This window comes from Rhopalosiphum padi, chromosome 1 (assembly GCF_020882245.1).
Source record: "Rhopalosiphum padi isolate XX-2018 chromosome 1, ASM2088224v1, whole genome shotgun sequence".
Classification (NCBI taxonomy): Eukaryota; Metazoa; Arthropoda; class Insecta; order Hemiptera; family Aphididae; genus Rhopalosiphum; species Rhopalosiphum padi.
The window spans coordinates 44,165,377-44,186,742 of NC_083597.1; the positions used below are offsets into that span (position 1 = coordinate 44,165,377).

At 26.9% G+C, this 21,366-nt stretch overlaps 1 protein-coding gene across 1 annotated transcript; it reads right to left on the reverse strand.

Annotated features, from left to right (window-relative positions):
• Nucleotides 1-2,111: 2,111 nt before the first annotated feature.
• On the reverse strand, nucleotides 2,112-14,144 carry LOC132932087 (heme transporter FLVCR2-like). The gene is made up of 9 exons (XM_060998298.1): nucleotides 13,864-14,144; nucleotides 13,642-13,770; nucleotides 4,575-4,912; nucleotides 3,984-4,208; nucleotides 3,681-3,822; nucleotides 3,017-3,228; nucleotides 2,784-2,887; nucleotides 2,592-2,702; nucleotides 2,112-2,498 (listed from the first exon to the last, which is right to left on the reverse strand). The coding sequence occupies exons 3-9, from the start codon at nucleotides 4,851-4,853 to the stop codon at nucleotides 2,219-2,221; spliced, it is 1,353 nt and encodes a 450-aa protein (XP_060854281.1). The 5' UTR covers nucleotides 4,854-4,912; nucleotides 13,642-13,770; nucleotides 13,864-14,144; the 3' UTR covers nucleotides 2,112-2,218.
• Nucleotides 14,145-21,366: the final 7,222 nt, after the last annotated feature.

The following is a 21,366-nucleotide window of genomic DNA, read 5'->3' on the forward strand; positions in this document are numbered from 1 at the left end:
ATTATATTAAAAATCGAAAAAGGTTAAAAAAAACAATCTATATTGTAAAAAAAAACTTATACTTCATTCTTTCATTCTTTATCTTCTACAGACTAAAACTATTGTAGTATTGGACCTTTTTCAATTAAAGTTATATTAATAGATTGTTTGAGACTTTTTGTAGCTTCGTTTTTAGCTCATTTACATCGCTCTATAGGGTGGCTCTCATACATGAATTTGTTTCAGCCAACGAAAATCGAATATTTGTTTTGCTTAAATAAAACGTTGCCATTGATTATAGACAATAAAAAATTACTTGGACAAAATCAGTAATTTGGACTGCATACAAAATAAGATTAATATGTGTTTTTAATTGCTTAGAAATCTCACCTAAAATATATCCATTCTTATTTATACATAGATTTTCTGGGAAACGGTTCACGGAAAACGGAATAATTTAAAAACTACTATGTGCCTATATATATATATATAAACATCTAATTAAAAATAATTACAATAATTGATATAAAATGTTCAATTGTGTTTATATTTTGACCTATATATGTATACGATATACTGAAATATATTAGTTACTGCCAGGCAGCTAAAAAAAAAAAAAATAGTATAATATATATATTATTATTTTATTATATTATATTATTATATATTATATATTATATAATTTTTTATAAAAAAAATCACATCTATCTACTGGAAATAAAAGTCATTAACGCTGCTATCAATGTAAAATAAATATATCATACTATTATTAGTTCATTGTTATACTCATTATTTATCTTTGCTGTATATTGTTGAAGTATAGCCACTGATTATATATACATTGTTGTTGTCAGTGCCGCAACTACTGTCGGCTTTTATCTTACACATTTAAAATATATATACCTAATAAACAACAAGAATAGTATATTTTAATTTATAAACATTGTGCATTTCATAAATATATTCGATCAATCCTATAATATTATTATTATTAGGTAAATATATAATCATACTACGTTAGAATTTATAAATTGTATGAATATAGTTTGGTAAAAATTAAAATTAATTTGTACACAAAATCATAGCAGAATATCTGTCCTTTCCCGATATTAAGTTTTGGCACTCGTAATTATACATTAAATTTCAATTAAAAGGCGTAAATAAGAAAAATAGCTTTTGTTTTGCAACTATAAGAAAAGGCAAGAAAAATTCCTGATTGACTTAAATTTGTTCATTATTAATAGTTTAAAATTTTTATTCTTCATAGTAATATTATGTCAGATGTTAGTATTAAAAAAAAATGTGTTTATATTTATTAACTTCGTGTTAGCATAAATTTCCATAAAATATGATTATAAAGTTAATTATTTATTTTTTCTTTTTATTATAGTGATACCTAGTTTTAATTTAAATATAGGCACCTTAAAAATTTTATAAATATTTTTAACTATCTATAATTTTCCTTAATTGTATAGCCAGTACAGCCAAAAGTACAAATAAAAATAATTTTTTTTTATGAATCCACAAAAAAATTTAAATTACATTTATTAATATTGATTAGGTAATATTTTATGGGAGGTTATATTTTACAGTTAGCCAAATTCAATTCATGCTTATACATATCAACTCTAAAATATTCAAGTCCTCAAAATTGTAATTTTGGCTCTAAATATGTCAGACTGTTAAACTACCTAATTTACTTAACATCAATAAATAATAATATGTCTGAGTGGTGTAACATTTGTTTTCGGAGACTTAAGACTGGAAGTTACATCCTTCAATAATCAGGCTGACTTAATATAGAGTCTGACTATGACATATTGTCATATTGAGAACTACCTACCTATGCCATTCTGTTCGTAGGTAAAAAAGTTATATTTTAATTTAAAAACATTTTTTTATAAATACGGTAAAATTTTAAGAGGTATACATTTTTAATTATTACAATGATAAATAACATTACAATATAATAAGTAATAATAGTAGTTCTATAATATTTAAAAAATTCAATAATGAAAAATAAATACTTTATATTTTAATAAAATACGGAATCTTTATAGGTTTAAACCTTAAACTTTAATTCCTTTCTAGGCGAAAATGGAATATCATCAGATCCTTAAAATATATCAATATAACATACTTAAATACTTTATATTTATAATATATTGGTGTGGTATTAATAAATTACAAATACTTGAGCCAAATTATATATTACTTATGATTGTAAAATTATCATTAATTAATTAACCAAAGATTTTTTTTGTTGAGCTGCTTGTCGCCGCAAGTCCGACGGTATCAAGGCTGTGAGAAATGTTCCTACGACTAGTGTTCCGGACAAAAATAAATTGGCTCTCTTGTCTCCAACTGCGTTAAATATCCATCCATAAAGACACGTGAAAATTATGCCAAATACTTGCACCACTGCATTTAACATTCCACTCGATGTGCCTTCGGACTCTGGGTAGGTTAGTTCGGCCGCTAATTCGTATCCGACCGCTAAATAACCGTTCATAAAAAACCTGAGAATGTATAAACACGAAGTTATAGTTTGTTATTTGTTTACACATTAATAATAAAAATATGATGAATATTTATTTTTTTCACTCATGTACCCGAGTAAGGTTGCTGACAGATACACAACTGATATGTGTCCGCAAGACAGTGTGAATGTGTAGACTATCATGCCGAACAACGAACAAGCATACACCACCAAAGTCGTTTCTCTAAATGTTTAGAATATTTTATATTAGCATGATTACATAGCGATATCATAGGTAAAGAAATAAACGTCTTTATAAATTTACTTGAAAAGATGAGTTCTGTCCAAAACAAAACCACACAATACTGAACCCAACATTCCTGCAAGGACGATCGTTAGACCTATCCTGCCGGCGTCCACCGCATTGTCCTACAACAGGATAATAATTATTTGTTACACACATACATATCTTATAATAAGTATATATCGAATTGATAATATTAATAATCGATAATTATTTCGTAAGCGAAATCGAACAAAAGTGTCTTGAATACTTACAGGAAAATGTTCTAATATAATTTGATTGAGCAGAGTGGAAATGGCATAAAATGAACCGACGTTCATGCCGTACGACAGTAATAATAAAAGGAATCCATAGTTGTATACTAGTCTCCACAAAGACTTAATGAAGTTTTTTGGGTCGTTATTGTTAGTTGCCCTCTGATTCGCTTGTGCCAAACTTGGTGGTAATGGGGGTGACGGCTTGACGACTGTCAACAGATGAGATGATTATATGAGATATTATGCTGGTGCTAATGAAAATATTTTGCTACAGTGATAATAGCTAATTGTTAGGTAATATATGGTATAATGGTGCCAAATAGGGTTTTAGAAAATTAACGACCTACTAAAAAGTGGCTAAATTTTTTTTTTTTTTAATTAAAAATTGTATTTTTTCTTATTATCTGGGTTTAAAATAAGCGAAAGTACAATAAATTGTCACGTTTCTTTGATTCGCGCCATGTGTAGACAATGACATTATGTCATATTATAATATAATATTTATAAATACTCACACTGTCCACACCAGTACAAAGTAACATAATAATATTTTGTAAAATATAATAACGAATTAAAGTTTAAAAACAATGCGAAAAAACCGTTTAAAAAGGACGGCGGATTGAGACGTAATAAATATTATCAATCGTTTTTTTATACTTACACAAGTATATTAATAAAAATACAAGTGTCGAAATTATAGCCGTAGCGTAAAACATTTTTGACAAGCCCGAAGATATCTCGTACAAATCATCGTTATCTTCAACCAGCAGTGGTGGTAGCAAGAAGCCCAGAGCTATGCCGAACTGAAAAAAAAAAATTACGTGTTTATTAATCAACAATTACGGTGTACATAACATAGGTACATCGTCTTTTACGTTTACAGAATTACAGTTGTTAAATGGTACTAGGTATATAAACTAAGACTTATTGGCTGTACTTAATATTACATAATTTAGGCGTTTACCTGATTTCCAAACACTCCGATTGAACACGCCGTAGACACTTCAGATGGGCCAAACCACACTGCTGCCAGGCGTGCTGGCAAGTTCAATATGAAAACTTGCGAACTAGCCGCAATCGTTTGACCGATCATGGTCATATAAAATCTGTCTGGACTGGAAGACGCGACTTTAAACCAGGCACCGATCATCGTGCCGAATGAACCGGCCACCATAGCCACACGAAGGCCCTATACAACGCAGACATAATAATATTAGAAAATTAATTATATCAAGTCAAAACGCGTTTAAAAATGCTTGTCGAATGAAAGAAAAAACACAAAACAGATAAACATATGGTATACAAAGTCAAATTTTATTTTTTTAATTTCAACCAACTCCCATCCTGGTAAGTGATAAAATCCGCCAAGTTAAGCAAATAGTGAGTAAAAAAATGCAAGACTCTGTATCTTGTCCAGATTCTTCGATAATAAGTGGTAAAAGTTTTTAAAAATTTTAAATGTTTTAAGGATGTACTCATTATTATTAATACCAATGAATCATTAGCGTTGATTAAATTATCAATTACACTTAAAATAATTATAGATTATATTTACCATTTTTTCTAGTATCCACGATGCCGGGAATATGAGTGGTATGTAGGTAACCATGTATATAATGGATGTGAAATCCACAGCAAAACTTGACACATTATAAAATTTAATAATCACGTTAGATATGATGCTGTACTGTATCCATTGTACAGCATTGATCATCGAACAGAGGACAAATAGCATCAACATTAGCCATCGTCTTTTGTAAAGTTTACATTCTGTGATTATTGGCTGTATGTTATTATTTCCGGTGACACCGGAATCCATCGTGCCGCCGGACATGATTTCTGTTCTTTAAAACCGTTCACCTCGATGTCATAATTTGATTACAATATGTATTACTGTTAACAAATTTAAAAAAATTATGTTTTAGATATTTTGTAATTGACATTATATAGTGATCTACTTGTATATATCAGGTGCGTACTGCGTATACATAAACATTTTTTTTGGAGGGGGGCGAAGAGGGGATCAAAGACGTAGATTTTCATACTTACATAACAAAAAGTTCATTGAAAGAAACCACTTTTTATCCTATAAAAATATAAATAATAATTTCCCAAAAAATTTTGAGAGAGGGAGCCGGGGAGGGTTGACATGTCTCTCACTCTATGTATTACAATTTACAACATTACTTTTTGTCAACATTATAGAAATTACTTTTTCACTGTAATTATTTGACTTTCGTTTATTTTAAAAATTGGTTCAATGTTTATATTATATGAATATTTTGAGTATGAATATAGAGATTAATAAATTGTTTAAGCGTATTTTACCGTTATATATTAAATTAATAAGATGTAATAAAAATCAAATATATAATTAACAATTTAATATGATATAATATATAACCTTATAAACCATGAGTCGTATATATATATATTTATAAGCTATATTATTTTATTTTATAATTATATTTTTAAACTTATTTAATATGTCAATAAAAAATAAAAATAATAATTATACCTTATATTGTTATATTAATGCGGGTATTCTTAGAACTGAGTTTGTGCGTTACTCAAAACTATATTATATTATTATTATTTTTAATTATTTTATTATATTTAAATATATATTTTTTTTTAATAAATAAATGAAGTTTGTATTAACACTGTATTAGTTTATGAGTATTATATTACTCGGTTAACTAAATTTTATTTCATATTATTGTTTTTAATTAGGATTGTGATTAAAAACATTCATTATTTTACAATAGGCACAGAGATTACTGTTATTTTGTCTGATCGAAGAAAGTCACTCAGTGAAGCGCTTTTTTAATGTAAAAAAAATAACCCTTCTTTTCAATCGATTTTTGTAGATATTTCAAAATAATAATATTGATATCCACAATATTACTTTATTATTGAATATTAAAGTTAAATTGAGAAACCTCATAAGAAACAGACAAGACCAACCAAAAGTCACGAACACAATCATAATATAATATACAGTCGACTCTCGATAATTCAAACCTTCAATAATTTGAAGTCCCTTGAAAATCACGCGGTAACTCGAACACAAACAATGTATTTAAGTACATTCAGTAATTCGAAATTAAATTTTGGGAAAATTGGCCACTAACACTTGAAAATTCGAAGTATCATTCGTTCGACGCACGGAAATTCGAAGTATATATTCAAAAATGAAACTAAATTCAATGAAGCAGAAAACCATTACAGATTTCTTCAAAAAATAATAATCTTTTATAATAATAATTAAATTTATATAGTTTAATTTAAAATTTAAAAACAATTAATAACTCTAATATGTACCACCTAATTTACTGAAATAATTAATATGTACAATAATAAAAAACAAAATTTTTTTCTTAACTATATAATTTGAATTTTTTTGTTCTCTCGTTATTTCGAACTACTCAACAATTCGAACTCTCGGTAATTCGAAGTTTTTCTACAGTCCCGTCAACTTCGATTTATCGAGAGTCGACTGTATATCCTCTGTCAATCAGCAAAATTAATCACAATTTACAATAGCCCTGCCAAATATGCCATCTGCGCTAATGAGCACACATTCAATTTTAAAGGATATCCAGTATTCAAATCAATTCTCTACCTGAAAAATAATTAATTCCACTGTCACAAACATATCCCTAATCCAAAAAAAAAACATTTCCTAGTGTATTCTTAAATACTCCTTATATCAGACCCAGACGCGGAGTTTAAGGGAGCACATGGGCCATGTCCCCCCCACTAGAGTCTAGACACATAAGTGGGTAAGAAGTTGAAAGTAGATAGTTTTTAGACCAAAAGAAAATTGCCCCCCCCCCCCTAGAACACAAATCAAATCTGCTACTGGTCAGACCAATCCGTTTCTTTTAATCTTTAAGACGAATACCTAGTTTACCTATAAATCCGATCATCGAATTAGTATTATCAAAATTCCTTTCTGACCTAATATCTAAAACATACGTATATTATTCAAACCACTTTCACAACTGTATTTAGTACTCAAATTATTCCACAGTCACCAATAACTTTCTTATGTAACAACTAACATTGTATAATTAGCTTATCTTTCTACTCCATTTATTATGTTAATTATAATCTGTAAGTATTAAGCTAAACTTGCTTTATTATTTATATTTTATTTTCATCACGTAACTGCTGAGCTATGTATTAGAATAACTTTTGTTAAAAAAAATTATATACGATATTTACAAATTACGAATAATTAATAATTAGAATGAAGATATTAGGTTTACGGTTTTAGTATCGTTAGTTTAAATATAATACTTATTAACAATATGTATAATATATTCTATATTCATTATGAATATTTTAGAAAATGCCAAAACAAATACTAAGTAGTAAGTTATTAATTTATTTCTAAAATATCGTTTTGTATTGAAAATCAGCAGGTGTATCTCTAATAAAAAATTAATTGCAATGAAAAGAATAAAAACGAAATATTTAAAAAAGAAATTAATAATATTAAATAAGAAACTGATTGAATCGATTAAAGTAAACCAATTTAAAGTTAAAACTGCAAAAACATAATAACATTAATAACAAACCTACATATTATAATATTATACGTGCCTGATGCTGCCTGCATGTTTTATGTTAGCATTATTGTTTCGTAAACGTTTTTATTATTAAGGATACGAACATGTGAGATTTAATACACAGATTTTATTATTAAATTGCTTGTTAAATCCTCGATTATATCTTTATATAAATTACAATAAATTAATAGAACTATAGAAGAGGGCATTTTGCAGATTTTCGACCACAATGGTTGAAACTTGAAAGTGTTAAACTTATGAGTTATGACCAATATTATACATATAATATTATTTATTCTGTTATCATAATCATTGTAAACAGAGAATCAGCCAATAAAATAATTTTTCTATTTACGATTAACAATAATACTTCACAAAATTTAATAATAAAGGTGTAAAGTGCTAATTGGATAGCAATAGCCGCCTTGGCGATACAGTGAAAACCAATATCATCTTATACCCCTAATATTGTGTTGCACTGTTTTCGTTTATTTATAATACTAATAATAAAATAGAGCAAAGAACAATATTTTTATAGAAGAAGTACTTTACAAGTTTTTAATTAGTTTTTTTAGATAAAATATATAATAATATTATATAGATATACTTTAGAAAAAACCATACAATCTAAACGTTTTATAATAATAAAAATAATGTATGTATTCAAGTATGTACATATACGACTTATAAGAGTATATATATTTGTGTGATAAATAAAAAAATAACAAATTGAGAGTTGAGACATACATTCGTGAAACAAAACGAGTGAAGAAAATCAACCATTGACGGTACTAAAAAAAAATGTAACTAAAGGGAAAAATCAGTAAGTTTCTATTTATTTTTAGAGACTAGCAAGAAAATATTAAGACTTTAGTAGACTTAATAAATTTTTTCTAAGTAGTTTAGTATTTACTGGTTTTAAGATGATGCCGAATTTAAATATATTTATTTTTTAATATAACAATATTGTTGGCAGTTTCAAAACATGTTTTATTTACTTTTTATTTTTCTAAAGTAGTTAATTAGCTGGAAAATGTATACGTATCAATCGTATTTTTATTAAAGACATATAAGTTATTATAGTCTATGAGTATTCAAATACGTACCACTTTTGATACAACGATGCATAATATTGATTAAATGATTTAATTGATTTATACAATACTGTGTGGTTTGCACTTCTATAAAGCTTATCCAGTTTTTTTTTTATATTTATCGCTTATAGAATATGTTAAAAAGAAGATATTTGGTGATGTTTTCTTTTCTTGGTATAAAGAAAATATATCTAAAACTCGTATATGCCTACCAGACATACCAGTTATTGATAATACTAGATTTTAAAATATAAAAATTAGCATTGGAATTAGGAAGTTTTATAATATAAATATATATATATGTGTATATTGATACAAATCATTAATAATGTTTTTGTTTAACTTTTATGTTTGAATAATTTAAAAAAATCGAAACCATTAATTATATTGAATTAATGTTAATTTTTAGTCAGGCTTATAGCTGAAAGGTAGTTGGAGCTATTTTCAGTTTATAATATACATTTTATATTCTATGACTAAATTTTTATAGCTTTCATAATAGGCATCAATCACTGATTTAAATTTGTATAACAAAGGACAACATACTACATATTATCTATTAATTGCTTGGAAAAAAAAAATATATTAAGTGCATTTTATGTAAGTACTTAAGTCTCAATACTTAATGATATAATATTTTAATGTATAATAATAATATATTGCACACGTACATGCGCTACATCACGCGCATTGTACAACTCGTCAACTTTATGCACACATACATTTAACATTTTTAACCATCATTGAAATAATTTATACGTAACCTGAATAGGTATTTTTATTTTTTATTCAATGTAAAATTTAGGTTCTTTAAATGTTTAATACCTTATTTATAATTTTATAAGTGCGTATAGAGAATAAATACATTTAGATAATCTAGTGCAATGTTGAAACATACATAATTGAGCCAATTGCAACGGACAACGGCCACTTGTAAACAAAACCTTTGAGCGATGGATGACTCCTATAATTTTCAATTTTAAGCTGTTGACCTCGAAGTTCAAATCCATAGTGAGATTACTTTATTGACTTATAAGAATTAGCGTCTTTCAGTTAATGTTATGTGTGATGTTTAGGCGTTTAGCTGATAATATTTAGTTGTTTGTACATGGTACATCATGTATTTTGATATATTGGAGTGCATAATATACTTCAACATTTAGAGTAGTTCATTTAATTAATTTTAAAAGTACGTTTCATCTCCTCTGTCGTCTTAATTTCTAACAAATTTATAAATGAAATAACTTTTCAATTAAAAGAAAAAAAAATTATTAAGTATAGTATTTAATAAATAATTAAAAATAGGTTCGAAAAATATACATGACTGATTGCAATGAGTAGTAGGCATATATATAGCTCTGACAAACTATAAAAAGCAATTTATGTTTTCAAAGGATGTATATATTATTTTATTTTTCAAATAGACGGAAATACGGTCAACACTCGTATGTCGAGTTGAAAATTTTAAATTGAAATTGAAATTTTGACGGATGCAAACACTTCAAATTTGAATGTGGGTTATGGTAAAACGTGGACAATTTATGAATTATTATCATACACATTATAAAAAAGACCTTCATCTAATTCAATTTTTATGGGAGGAGTTTCCGTGCAGTTAATTTGCAATACCATTTATTATTTACTGTAAAATTATCAGGATGAATAATCAGGAGACTAAACCATGAACTTCCAATTATTAAATTAATATTAATTTCTAGTATATGCACATAATGCGTGAAATAAAAATTGTAATATTTAATAATTTTTACGAAACATATTATAAATAAATATTTACATACATTGATAATGATTTTGAATGAATTTGGATAGTACATAGATATACAACTGCACAAGTAGTATTTAAAGTTGATATGATCTAAGCACATCAATTAAAATTCTAATAGATTTAGTATAAAATAGTAAATTAGTAATAAAATTTATACTTAATGAAAAATAAAAAATTATATATTTTGTTTATAATGTTTATATATCAAATATATACTTGAAAAATATTTAAAACTACATATTTATTATTTACTAAGATCAAAAAGCGGGTTTATGGTCACATATAGTAGGTATACGAAATGTATTAAATGTCTCGTATATTAAATAGATGATTAAAAATTAAAATAAATAAAAAACTATCATTTAGATAATGCACGTAACTACGATGTAGATAAATCTCCATGACTATTATATTGTGCACGAAACAAAATATTATATTCCATCACATGATTCTATAATCTCATGTGTTTATGAGTGACCTGTTGTATATCTAATCATCTAAATATTTTCAGTTTTAAGTTTTGACGGGTTTCTTTTCAAATTGGCTCTGTGAATTATTCTAAATTTATAACTTTTGTAGTAAACATACATGTAATTAATTTAAATTTTCAACTATTAACCTACAATAATTACATGGAATATTGTGATGACAGTAATCTATTAAATATTGTTGTATTATTATATTGAAAACTATAATTTAAATATATAGTTATTTTTTTATTTGCATACCTTAGACATTACATATATATGTATAAGATCATACGATTTTGAAGAAGTAGGCTGTGAAGTCAGTGTACACTGTAGTACTGTACATAGACTATTAGAAACAGAAAATTTTCTGTTATAAATAATAGCATTTAAAAATTAAAAATAACATTTTTCATGATAATTATGAACAAATTGTTCATTTTGCGATTCATTATTAGTATTATAAATTATAGTTAAAAGGGTTGTTGTCGACATAAATTTATAAATTATAGTTCATTGTTCATTAAATATCACTATATTGATTTAATAATATAAAATATGAAATAAAATGATTGTCGTAATGTATATACATATTGTTCAAAAATATTTGAATAACCAATAAAATAATATTATATATATAGACAATAACAGTGAAACTTTTGATAAAATATAAATTATTTAATATTTTATTCTTTAAAATGAATTACATTTATTAATACATTTTTATAATATGATGAGGACTGAATTTATTAGTTGTACACCATTATCTTGGAGAGAATGAAAAAACGAGTTAAATAATAATTTATATTATCTTTTATTTAATTACCACGTCCAGTACTATTATACGTGGAAGATAAATTATTAGTAAATCATACTATATAGGAATTTCATTTTTATAGATAATAAATTGAATTGAATAGTGTAAAAATATGTTATTCGTTTATGTTTTGTGGCTTGTTGATCTTGTCATCCCAATAGATAAGCTTTATATTTTATTGATAACAATATTATACATATAATATATTTATATATATATATAATATACGCATATTTATTATAAAAAGTATTTTTTGTCCCGCGATAATTTAAAATCAAAAGAAAACCTGCATATCAATGAAGTTTATTTCTTGGTTTTCTATTTACCTACGGAAAACAATTCAAAATCCAAAGGATTATGGAAACGATAGTCAAATAATTTTCATAATCAAAACATTCAAAACCATTGAAGAAATGTAATACTCAACAAATTACTTACGAAGATCAACATTAATATTAATATCATGTACCACCGCCATCACCGTAAAACGCTGAACGACTATCGTTAAATGTATAGTATAATATACTGTACGAGATTCAAATTTAAAATATATAATCAAACTACCAATAATTAAAATACGCGAGTCATAGGTAAAACCTACTATTACATATAATCGTGTCTAATCATCATAATATATTATGTTTTTAGAGGCCAGTAAGTTGATGTATAATATAAGATACGAATGATACGATCGTTTTACGTTCATAAAGTAATAATTTATTAGATTTTTTTCGTGTTATTAATACGAACTTTTTTTTAAGAAGTAATTTTTTTTTTCAATTATTCATCAAAGGGTAGTAGGTATGACACTGGTGGCGATGAAAGACGTCGTCCACTGAGCCCTTCGTGTTGTTATGCAGTATCACAACTGTGTTCGATTTGTAAATAGTTTATACAGTTAATCTTTCGGCGGGAAATAAAATTTGAATATTTCGCACGTAAAACAAGCACATTCACGGACTATAGACAACGATGGAAGACGAAAATTACGCTAGTAATTTACAGCACTTTCATCGCGACAAGCAGATAACAGACATCAATATTTATAAAACCGTTGAAAATTACAATATATCGTTATTATAATATTAGAGGTATAAGGAGCACGATTGCACGAATATAATGTTAATGTTGAGACGGATACATATTTTAGACAAAAATTCTCGTGGCGTTTCAAAAATCTCCGTGCGTGCGCACTGCGAACAAAATAATATCATACACAAGCATAACAATATATTATATTATTATGCCCACCGAGAGCAGTGCGGTGGCGTTGTAGGTATATGACACAGTAAGTCGTACTCGAAGCGCTAAAAATAATTACGCGCCCGCTGCACGGCACAGCGTCTCGCCCGAAATCTGTGGCTGCCACAATCAAGCAAGCATTATAGCTATTTTGTATATTTACTGTTGATAATTCATTATCATCGCATCTATACAATCACGTGTTCTTTTTAAACACCAAATACGTTACCTATTTGTTACAATTAATCGTTTGTTTATCGAATAGTTACCTACTGCGGTACGCAATACACTAGAATTATAATTTTTTAAACGTAAGTACATAATAATAATATATATAATAATAATATACAGTGTGTACTAAGTTCGGTGTCGTGATAAAAACGGATTTTCATCGTTAACCCATAAACAATGTATGCTATTAGTATTGAAAATTTAAATTGTTATAGATCGTTGACGAATAGAAAATAATAAAATTTACCAATAAAATATTATATTATTGAAACGTAACTCACAGTTGTGGTATAACATTTAAGGCGATGATATGTAGGGGACATATAGGGGTATAGAAGGTACTGTTTATAATATTATGTACACAAGAATGAAAATAATTTAAGGTGTTAGTTTTAAATATTTGTTTACCTCGTTAAAATTAAACACCTATGTGCTGTATGTGTCTATAGTCCAGGTCCCGGTGGCGTACAGGTGTGTGCGACGGAATACTGAATAGGTGGTAGTCAATAGACGAACGACCGGCGTAATGCACGCGGACTATATCATTGTGATATAATAACAACAATAATATTAATATTATATAATATATTATTATTATTATTAAAAATTATAATATTATAAAAAAAATACCGGTTCTTCGTTGCACTCCGCGGACGCTGCAGCAAGACCAGACCTGCAGTGGTTGTGGTTGTGATTGTGGCGGCGGCGGCGGCGACGACGTGACCGATACGGGCTGAAGGTGCTCCACTAGCGGCGTGCGTTTGCCGACTCCCGGGCTCCGGCGACGGCGGCGACACTGAAACCGGTTCGGCGGCGGCGGCGGCGGCGTGGCGGCAGAATCGATGACGTCGCGCGTCTGCCGATCGGCACCGCGTCTCGGGATTGGACAGACTTCGGCGGGATGCGCGCGCTACTCGACGGCCGCGGGTCGTTCAGGTAGACAGTCGACTCGCCCGGCAGCGATTTACTCGCCACTGACGCCACTCGGTGCACTGCACTCGTTCTCGTAATCGCACGACTTGTTGATTAAAATAGATAACAATATTAAAAAACGTACCGCGGGTATACACGTTACAATCGTTGTTAACATTGTATCGTAATTCACGGGGAATATTACTATATATGTTGTCATCAGTCATCGAGCTTTGAAAAAATTGGATTATTTTATTATATGAATATGTATTTGGAAAATATCGGGAAAACTATTACGACCCATCACTAATGAATAATGATGATAGACGGTAGTTGTAAGTGTACCAACTCGTACGGTGTACGCTGCAATGCAATCAAATGTGTATTATAACAGTTACGTACTTACGTCAATGAATTGATATAACATAATATTAATATGTAGAAATCAGAATCACAGAACCGACCAAAAACGATGCTATGACATACTCTATTATATTATATTATACGGAAATACTGAATGCACACCGCATTTCGTTTCGTCCGTTCTTCGATAGTTTCACGACACGGAGGGGTAGAAAAGAACTACATGATGTATTATAAAAAGACACGTTTTCGTGGTGTCTGAGCAGCTATAGGTTATAAATTGAATGAATTTTATTCTTTTATGGCAATATATAAATATATATATATTATTAAGTAACAATAAAGATAATAATAATAATATAACGTCATACACTCATACCATTATAATATCTGTATATCATTATGTTTCTACCTACGCAGTACGCACTGCGACTGCTGTGCAGGGGTTCGTGTCCCACACGGACGCAGTTCCGATGCCCGTTTCGAAATCACGTTGTTGGGTAATGTTACCCACGCGATACGCATTTTCGTGTTATGAAATTATATTATATTTCATTCGATGCGTAGTGGAGATTCACAGCTATACATGGTTATGCGAGTACACATGACCATAGCACGCCATCACTACAGTGTATCTGTTCCGTAAACTGTACTTCACTACTTATATTTTATAAATAAGTAAGTATGTTATAACTTATAAGTTATAAGATTGTGTACTTTATTCGTCTGGTCTGGTGCCAGACGTCCGAGGGCAGGTTCATTACACGCGCGACAATTCCTGTCCTACAATGATAAGTGAAACCTGCAGGCTGCGTTCATACTTAGATCTATTTACAGAAATAGAGGTGGTCCTGTTCACTTTTTACTTTAGGGTCTTTTTCACAGAGAAGATAGGTAAAAATTAAAAATAGGGAAACATTTAAAAAAAATTATTTTAGGTAGTTTACTACCAAATACAAGTTTTATTCGTAAATCGCGATGATTTTTTCAAAATAATTAAAATACGTATTTTTCTTGGGTGACCGGTCAATATATATATATAACGTTTATTATTAATATTTTGTGCAAAGTATTAAAACGTATTTTTTGTTGTTGTAAGGGAACCTTTGACATTTTGGGTCTGTATGCTCATACATTCGCGTATAAATCAGGTCCTGCCTAAATAGACGCATCTTACCCATCAATAACTCATATATATATATATATATATATTTGTTTGTATTTTACTATATACACGGACTCAACTTTTGCTGATAATTGAAATAATATTAGCGTTTATACATTATACATAGGCTCAAAATTAAAACTGATTTTATGGCACTAAGTAGCTTAACTTTGTCCGTCTCATATTAGATTCACGATTATATTATATATTATTATATTATTACTAGGGCTGGGATTTGTATGTAAATACATATTTTTACTAAAACATGATAAATTAAGTATTGCAAATGATAAATTCATTTCACGTGATTTGCAATAAAATAAAACATATTTTATTTTACATGTTTTCACATATTTCGTTATAAATACCTACATATTTTAACATTATTTGTAAAATGTCTACATTTTTTTAATATTTCGTAAATTTTGACAATTTCGGTGGTTTATTAGTATAATACATTCATACTTCGATAATATTACTCGTAAAAATTGTAAGTGTATAATAGCACATAGGAAATAATAATATATGGAAGTATTAGTTGAATATACTATATTACTATACTATACTAATGGTACTATAACTTGATTATAGTTTATCTTATTTGTTTTTGTTCGATAACTATACATTAATGATCTTAGATTATACTTTTTATTCAACATTTATTAGAAAAAATATATTTACGAATTTTTAACAGTGAAACTATACTTGCGTTCGCGTTGTATTGAAAATATCTTTATATTTTATGTATTTTTAAATTAATTTGATTAGAAATTAAAAACAATTAATTGCATATTATTCAATAATTATTTAGAATTTTATTTTAATTTTACTCGTTAACATAATTTAAAATTTTTCTTATTACATATTTTTTATTTTATACTATATATTTTGGTAATTTGAATTACATATATATGTACATATTTTTGGTTTTTTATTACATATAAATCCCAGCCCTAATTATGACTATATAACAAACGACATCATAAAGTGCAGTATAAGTGTATAACGATTTAAAATAGTCTACATGTACGTGTTATTTTATTCCTGAGGTAAATATAGAGGAATCTAAGAACAAAGAAATGCCACGTCAAAAAAAAAATGTAATTTAAATGTACGAATCATATCCGATGATGATAGAAACACACAGTGAACCGTGAGGTATGATATTGATAAATCTCAGTTTAAAGTTTTACGATAATATGGTTATTTATACATCATATCACTATCACACGTTTTATTACTGTGGTCTGTGGATCAAGCAGAACTTTAATAATTATTAATTGTAAGCGCTTGCTAAATAACGCACGTAATATATAAATAAGATAATAACAATTATTTTTCGCTGTAAAAATGATTGTGTATTAATTTAGTAGGTATACGGTATCCTGCAATAATTCAATAAGTTTGAAAAAATAGACTAAATAATAATAAATAATAAATAAATAAACACATTTCAACACTGGACTAATAACACAATTTTAATATTTATCATCTAATTTTTAACTATATTAATAGAAATTTTAATAAAATGTGTGTATAGTATATATACTTTTAATTATAGCATAATATCGCGATTTTGTGCATACATTTTTGACACTGGATTGATCTTAATTATACCTATTATTAAATTCATGCCATATGTAGAATATTTTAATTTTATTATTTGATGAAAAATTCAAGTTTCTATATAGTTATTCATTTTTTAATAACAACAAAAAAACAAAATCAGTATTAACAAAAAATGATTTTGCGTAAACATTTTTTTCTTATACACAGATCGGATTAATGATTGTATTTATTTTACAATATTTTTTAAAATTTTTATTTGTTCATCTTATTGCTTTTTGTAGCAATAAAAAACTTAGATTTTCCACTTTAATATATGTTTTGGCATGAAAGTGAATCAAATTGGTATTTTGTGGTGTCAAAGGTTAAACATTTTTAGTACTTTTTCAACAGTTGGGAAAAATAAAAAAAATTAACTTAGGAAAATACTGAAATTTTTACACAAAATATACATGATGGGGGCTTTAAACTTCAACATATTATATTTTACTGTACTTAATCATATTTAAAAAATATTATTTAAATTAATGTTTAGCCTATTTATATTATAAACTTGACGCCTACCATATTGCTTATAGTAAAATAAATTATTATAATAACATTAAAAATACATAATAAAATATAGTTTTCTTGTTTTTTTACAATGTAAAAAGCATCTATTCTAACAATTGTATGAATTGTAGAGTTGTATGTAATATTTGTAATTATATAGAGATATACTCGTAGATATTTACTTAGTGATCATTTTTGATTAACATCAGCTTAAAAAAAAAGTGAAATATAGCATGGTTCACGACTTTAATGCTATTTGTTCAATATGCAGTTATTATTATGCATTTATGCAGTAGCAGTAATTGTCTAATTATCATTAATCACTAATCAGTATAATATCTATACATGCACTAACCTGTACTCATATAACATTAATTGTATGTATAGTATTTGTTGTGGTGTATATTTTATAATTGATAATACGTGATTATTACTTATAGAATTAGAATCTTATAATTTATAACAAATAATTCAAACAAATCCTATTAAATTGTGATTTATGAATTTTGGGTACTTTATATATCGTCTTTATCTATATATTAAACAAATTACGTTATTTTTGATGATTACGACACTATAGCTAGGTATTAGGTACAATATATAATAGGTACCTATTATATATAGTGTATAAAATACAAGTTGCCAAAACCTCAAGAATTTTATCGTTTTTTAAACTAGTGGTTTAAACAACGGATGAATTAAAATAGAATGCTGATATGCTACTACAAAAACATATTAACAAATTGGCAGTTTGGCAGCCATTAAAAAAAATCGATTTTTAAGAACAACTATTTATATAAACTGTCATCATTTTTATTGCATTATTGCATTAAAGAATTTTATGATAATAATGAGAATGAAATAACTCAATTGCTAAGGAACTTTTTTGCTTTCTGAACAAAATATTACAAAATAATCATTATTATGTTTATAAAACTGACCTTTAAATTAATGGAATTGTTTTAATTGATATATGTAAAATACCACTAAATTCGTTTTTACTTTATACGTAAGTACAATGTAAAAGTTATAAAAAGGAATTAGAAAAAATATTAGTGGATATGTTGCCGTCAATGATGATAATTAAGCATTATTCTTGAAAATTGCTGGTCTATGTTAACTGACTATTTTTCATATAAGCATTGATATTATTGCGGTTAGTTATTTTAGAGAATGCTTAACTAAGACAGACAATAATGAAAACAATCTAAAAGTAATACATAATTTTTATGATTGGGAAGAAATTATCATTATTGATTAATAAGACTATGTAGCCAATGAAAATTTAGTCAATAAAAAACTAACAGGGTTGTGATAAAACATATATTTACTAGGTATATAGAAATAATCAATACAAGAAGATATCAAATTAATTTATTATTCAATTATTTAAATAATTAATTTGAATTATAAAGTGGAACTCTGAGTTTGGCTCATTGTTGACTATTTCAAGAAGATTAAGAATATTTTCAATATCTTCTTGTTTTAAATTTTAGCGATTTCATGAAATAAAAAATAAAGAAATAATGCAATAAGCGGAAATTCAACTGACTGGAATACCAATTCTTACAGAACACCGAAAATTCAAAAATGTAAAAAGGCAAATGATACCTAAATGTCCTAAATTACATAAAAATCAGCACTCTAACGTCTCTAATTATAAGTTAATATTTAATAGTTAAAAGTTAAAAACATTATTAATGTTACAATCTACTTATATATTTTAACTATAAAAATTTTAAATTAATATGGGGACATACTATATATTTTATTATAAATAATTATTACTAAGGATTTTTTAAATATAGCTTAAGTTATTTAACTTAGTTAAAGCCCAATTTTTCTATTTTTAAATTATTTTCATACAACATTTAATTTACATTTTTCAATAATTAATTTCACAAATTGAATGAAAAGCCCGATTTTTTATAAATTAAACAAATTTTATTCCTGATGGCAAGTTTTTAGAATTATTTACAGCCATCGATGTTGTCAAAATGTCTTTAAAATCGCGATTCACTCGTTCTACTGACTCCCTTGGTTTTGGCTGTGCCTTGGTTTGCTGGTGCACTTTTTGACTTGAAGATAATGTTTACTACAAGGCAGGTACCTAATCTTTATGTGAATATTAAAACCATAAAAGATAACATTATTGGCTACAAAACGATCGGAAATGTTATAATGACTAGCCAATCTATCAAATTATAACACAATCTGATCTATAAAGTCAATGTCATAAATATATTATGTTCACTATAGATAATGGCTAACTTGCCCAGGGATTATATGAATTGACTAGTGAATATCATCATTACCCAAATTTACTACATTGGCCACATATACATACAATAAGAATAAGTTATTAAAAAATATAGTATAAAAAAATATTCATACCTAGTGAACTTGTATACTAATTAAATTATAGACATCCAGATTTCAGATAAAATAATGCTTTTGAGTTTTGACACAAAATTCGTAAAATATCTATAAATTAAGTAATATTAAATATTGATGTACTTTACATGCGCCAATAATTTTTTTTGAAAATATTTGATAAATTTAGAAATAAGAATTTTTTTTTAATAGTTATTAGTTCTTAAAATGCCATATTTTCAAATGTATCATTAATTGTTTCTTCTGACAATACTTAATCGTAGAATTATTATTTATTGGGTATAATAAACATCGAAACTTGAAATACTTTTTACTTTTTATGTAGGTATAATATTTTGTTGCAGAATTGTTGTGATCCAGTTGTGGAGCACGGTTGACAAAGTACGGATCAAATGAATTAACATGCTGTTTAACTAACTATATTATTGAACGTTTACTAACGCAGATTAGTATTTAACATTCTTAAACACTCAGAGTAATGTAACAATTTAAGACAATTATTTCCAGCATCCAGCATGAGTACTGTCAACTAGTCATCATACAGATACAGTGTATTATTTGGGTCGCGGGACTTTCCAAACTCTGGAGTTCCGTGGAAGGGCCATAAGGGTTCCACGTTCCGTCCAAGAACTAAATAAAACTGTTTTTTTTTTTAAATCAAACATAAAAATATAAATACTATAATGTAATCATTTTTTGTTATCAAACTAGGGTTCCGCTAGGAAATATAATCAATTATAGAGTTCCGTGACAAAAAAAAAAAATCGGGAATTTCTGTATTAAACAACAACCGGATCATATTGTCTTTTACAAAGTCTCATTTAAGTATTCACTTTAGTACTTTGCTTATTTTAGAAACCAACTTTTCTTTTTGATACTTATTGATAGCTACTGAAACACGCGCATTCAATGTGTAATACATATCTGTCTGTGTGGTCTTACACTTTGTAGCTATTGCAACAGAATATGCTAAAAAAATATTTATAAAATAAATATGCATTAATTAATAATTATAAAAAATAAATGTACAATTTATTGCTTAATTATTAATAAATATGTATATAAAGTAAATATTTTATTCTTTATAAACATTTACAATGTATTATATATTTTAATCTGTACTTTAGATAAATTAAGTTGTGCATTAAAAATACAACTATCTTATTATTTTACATCTCTCA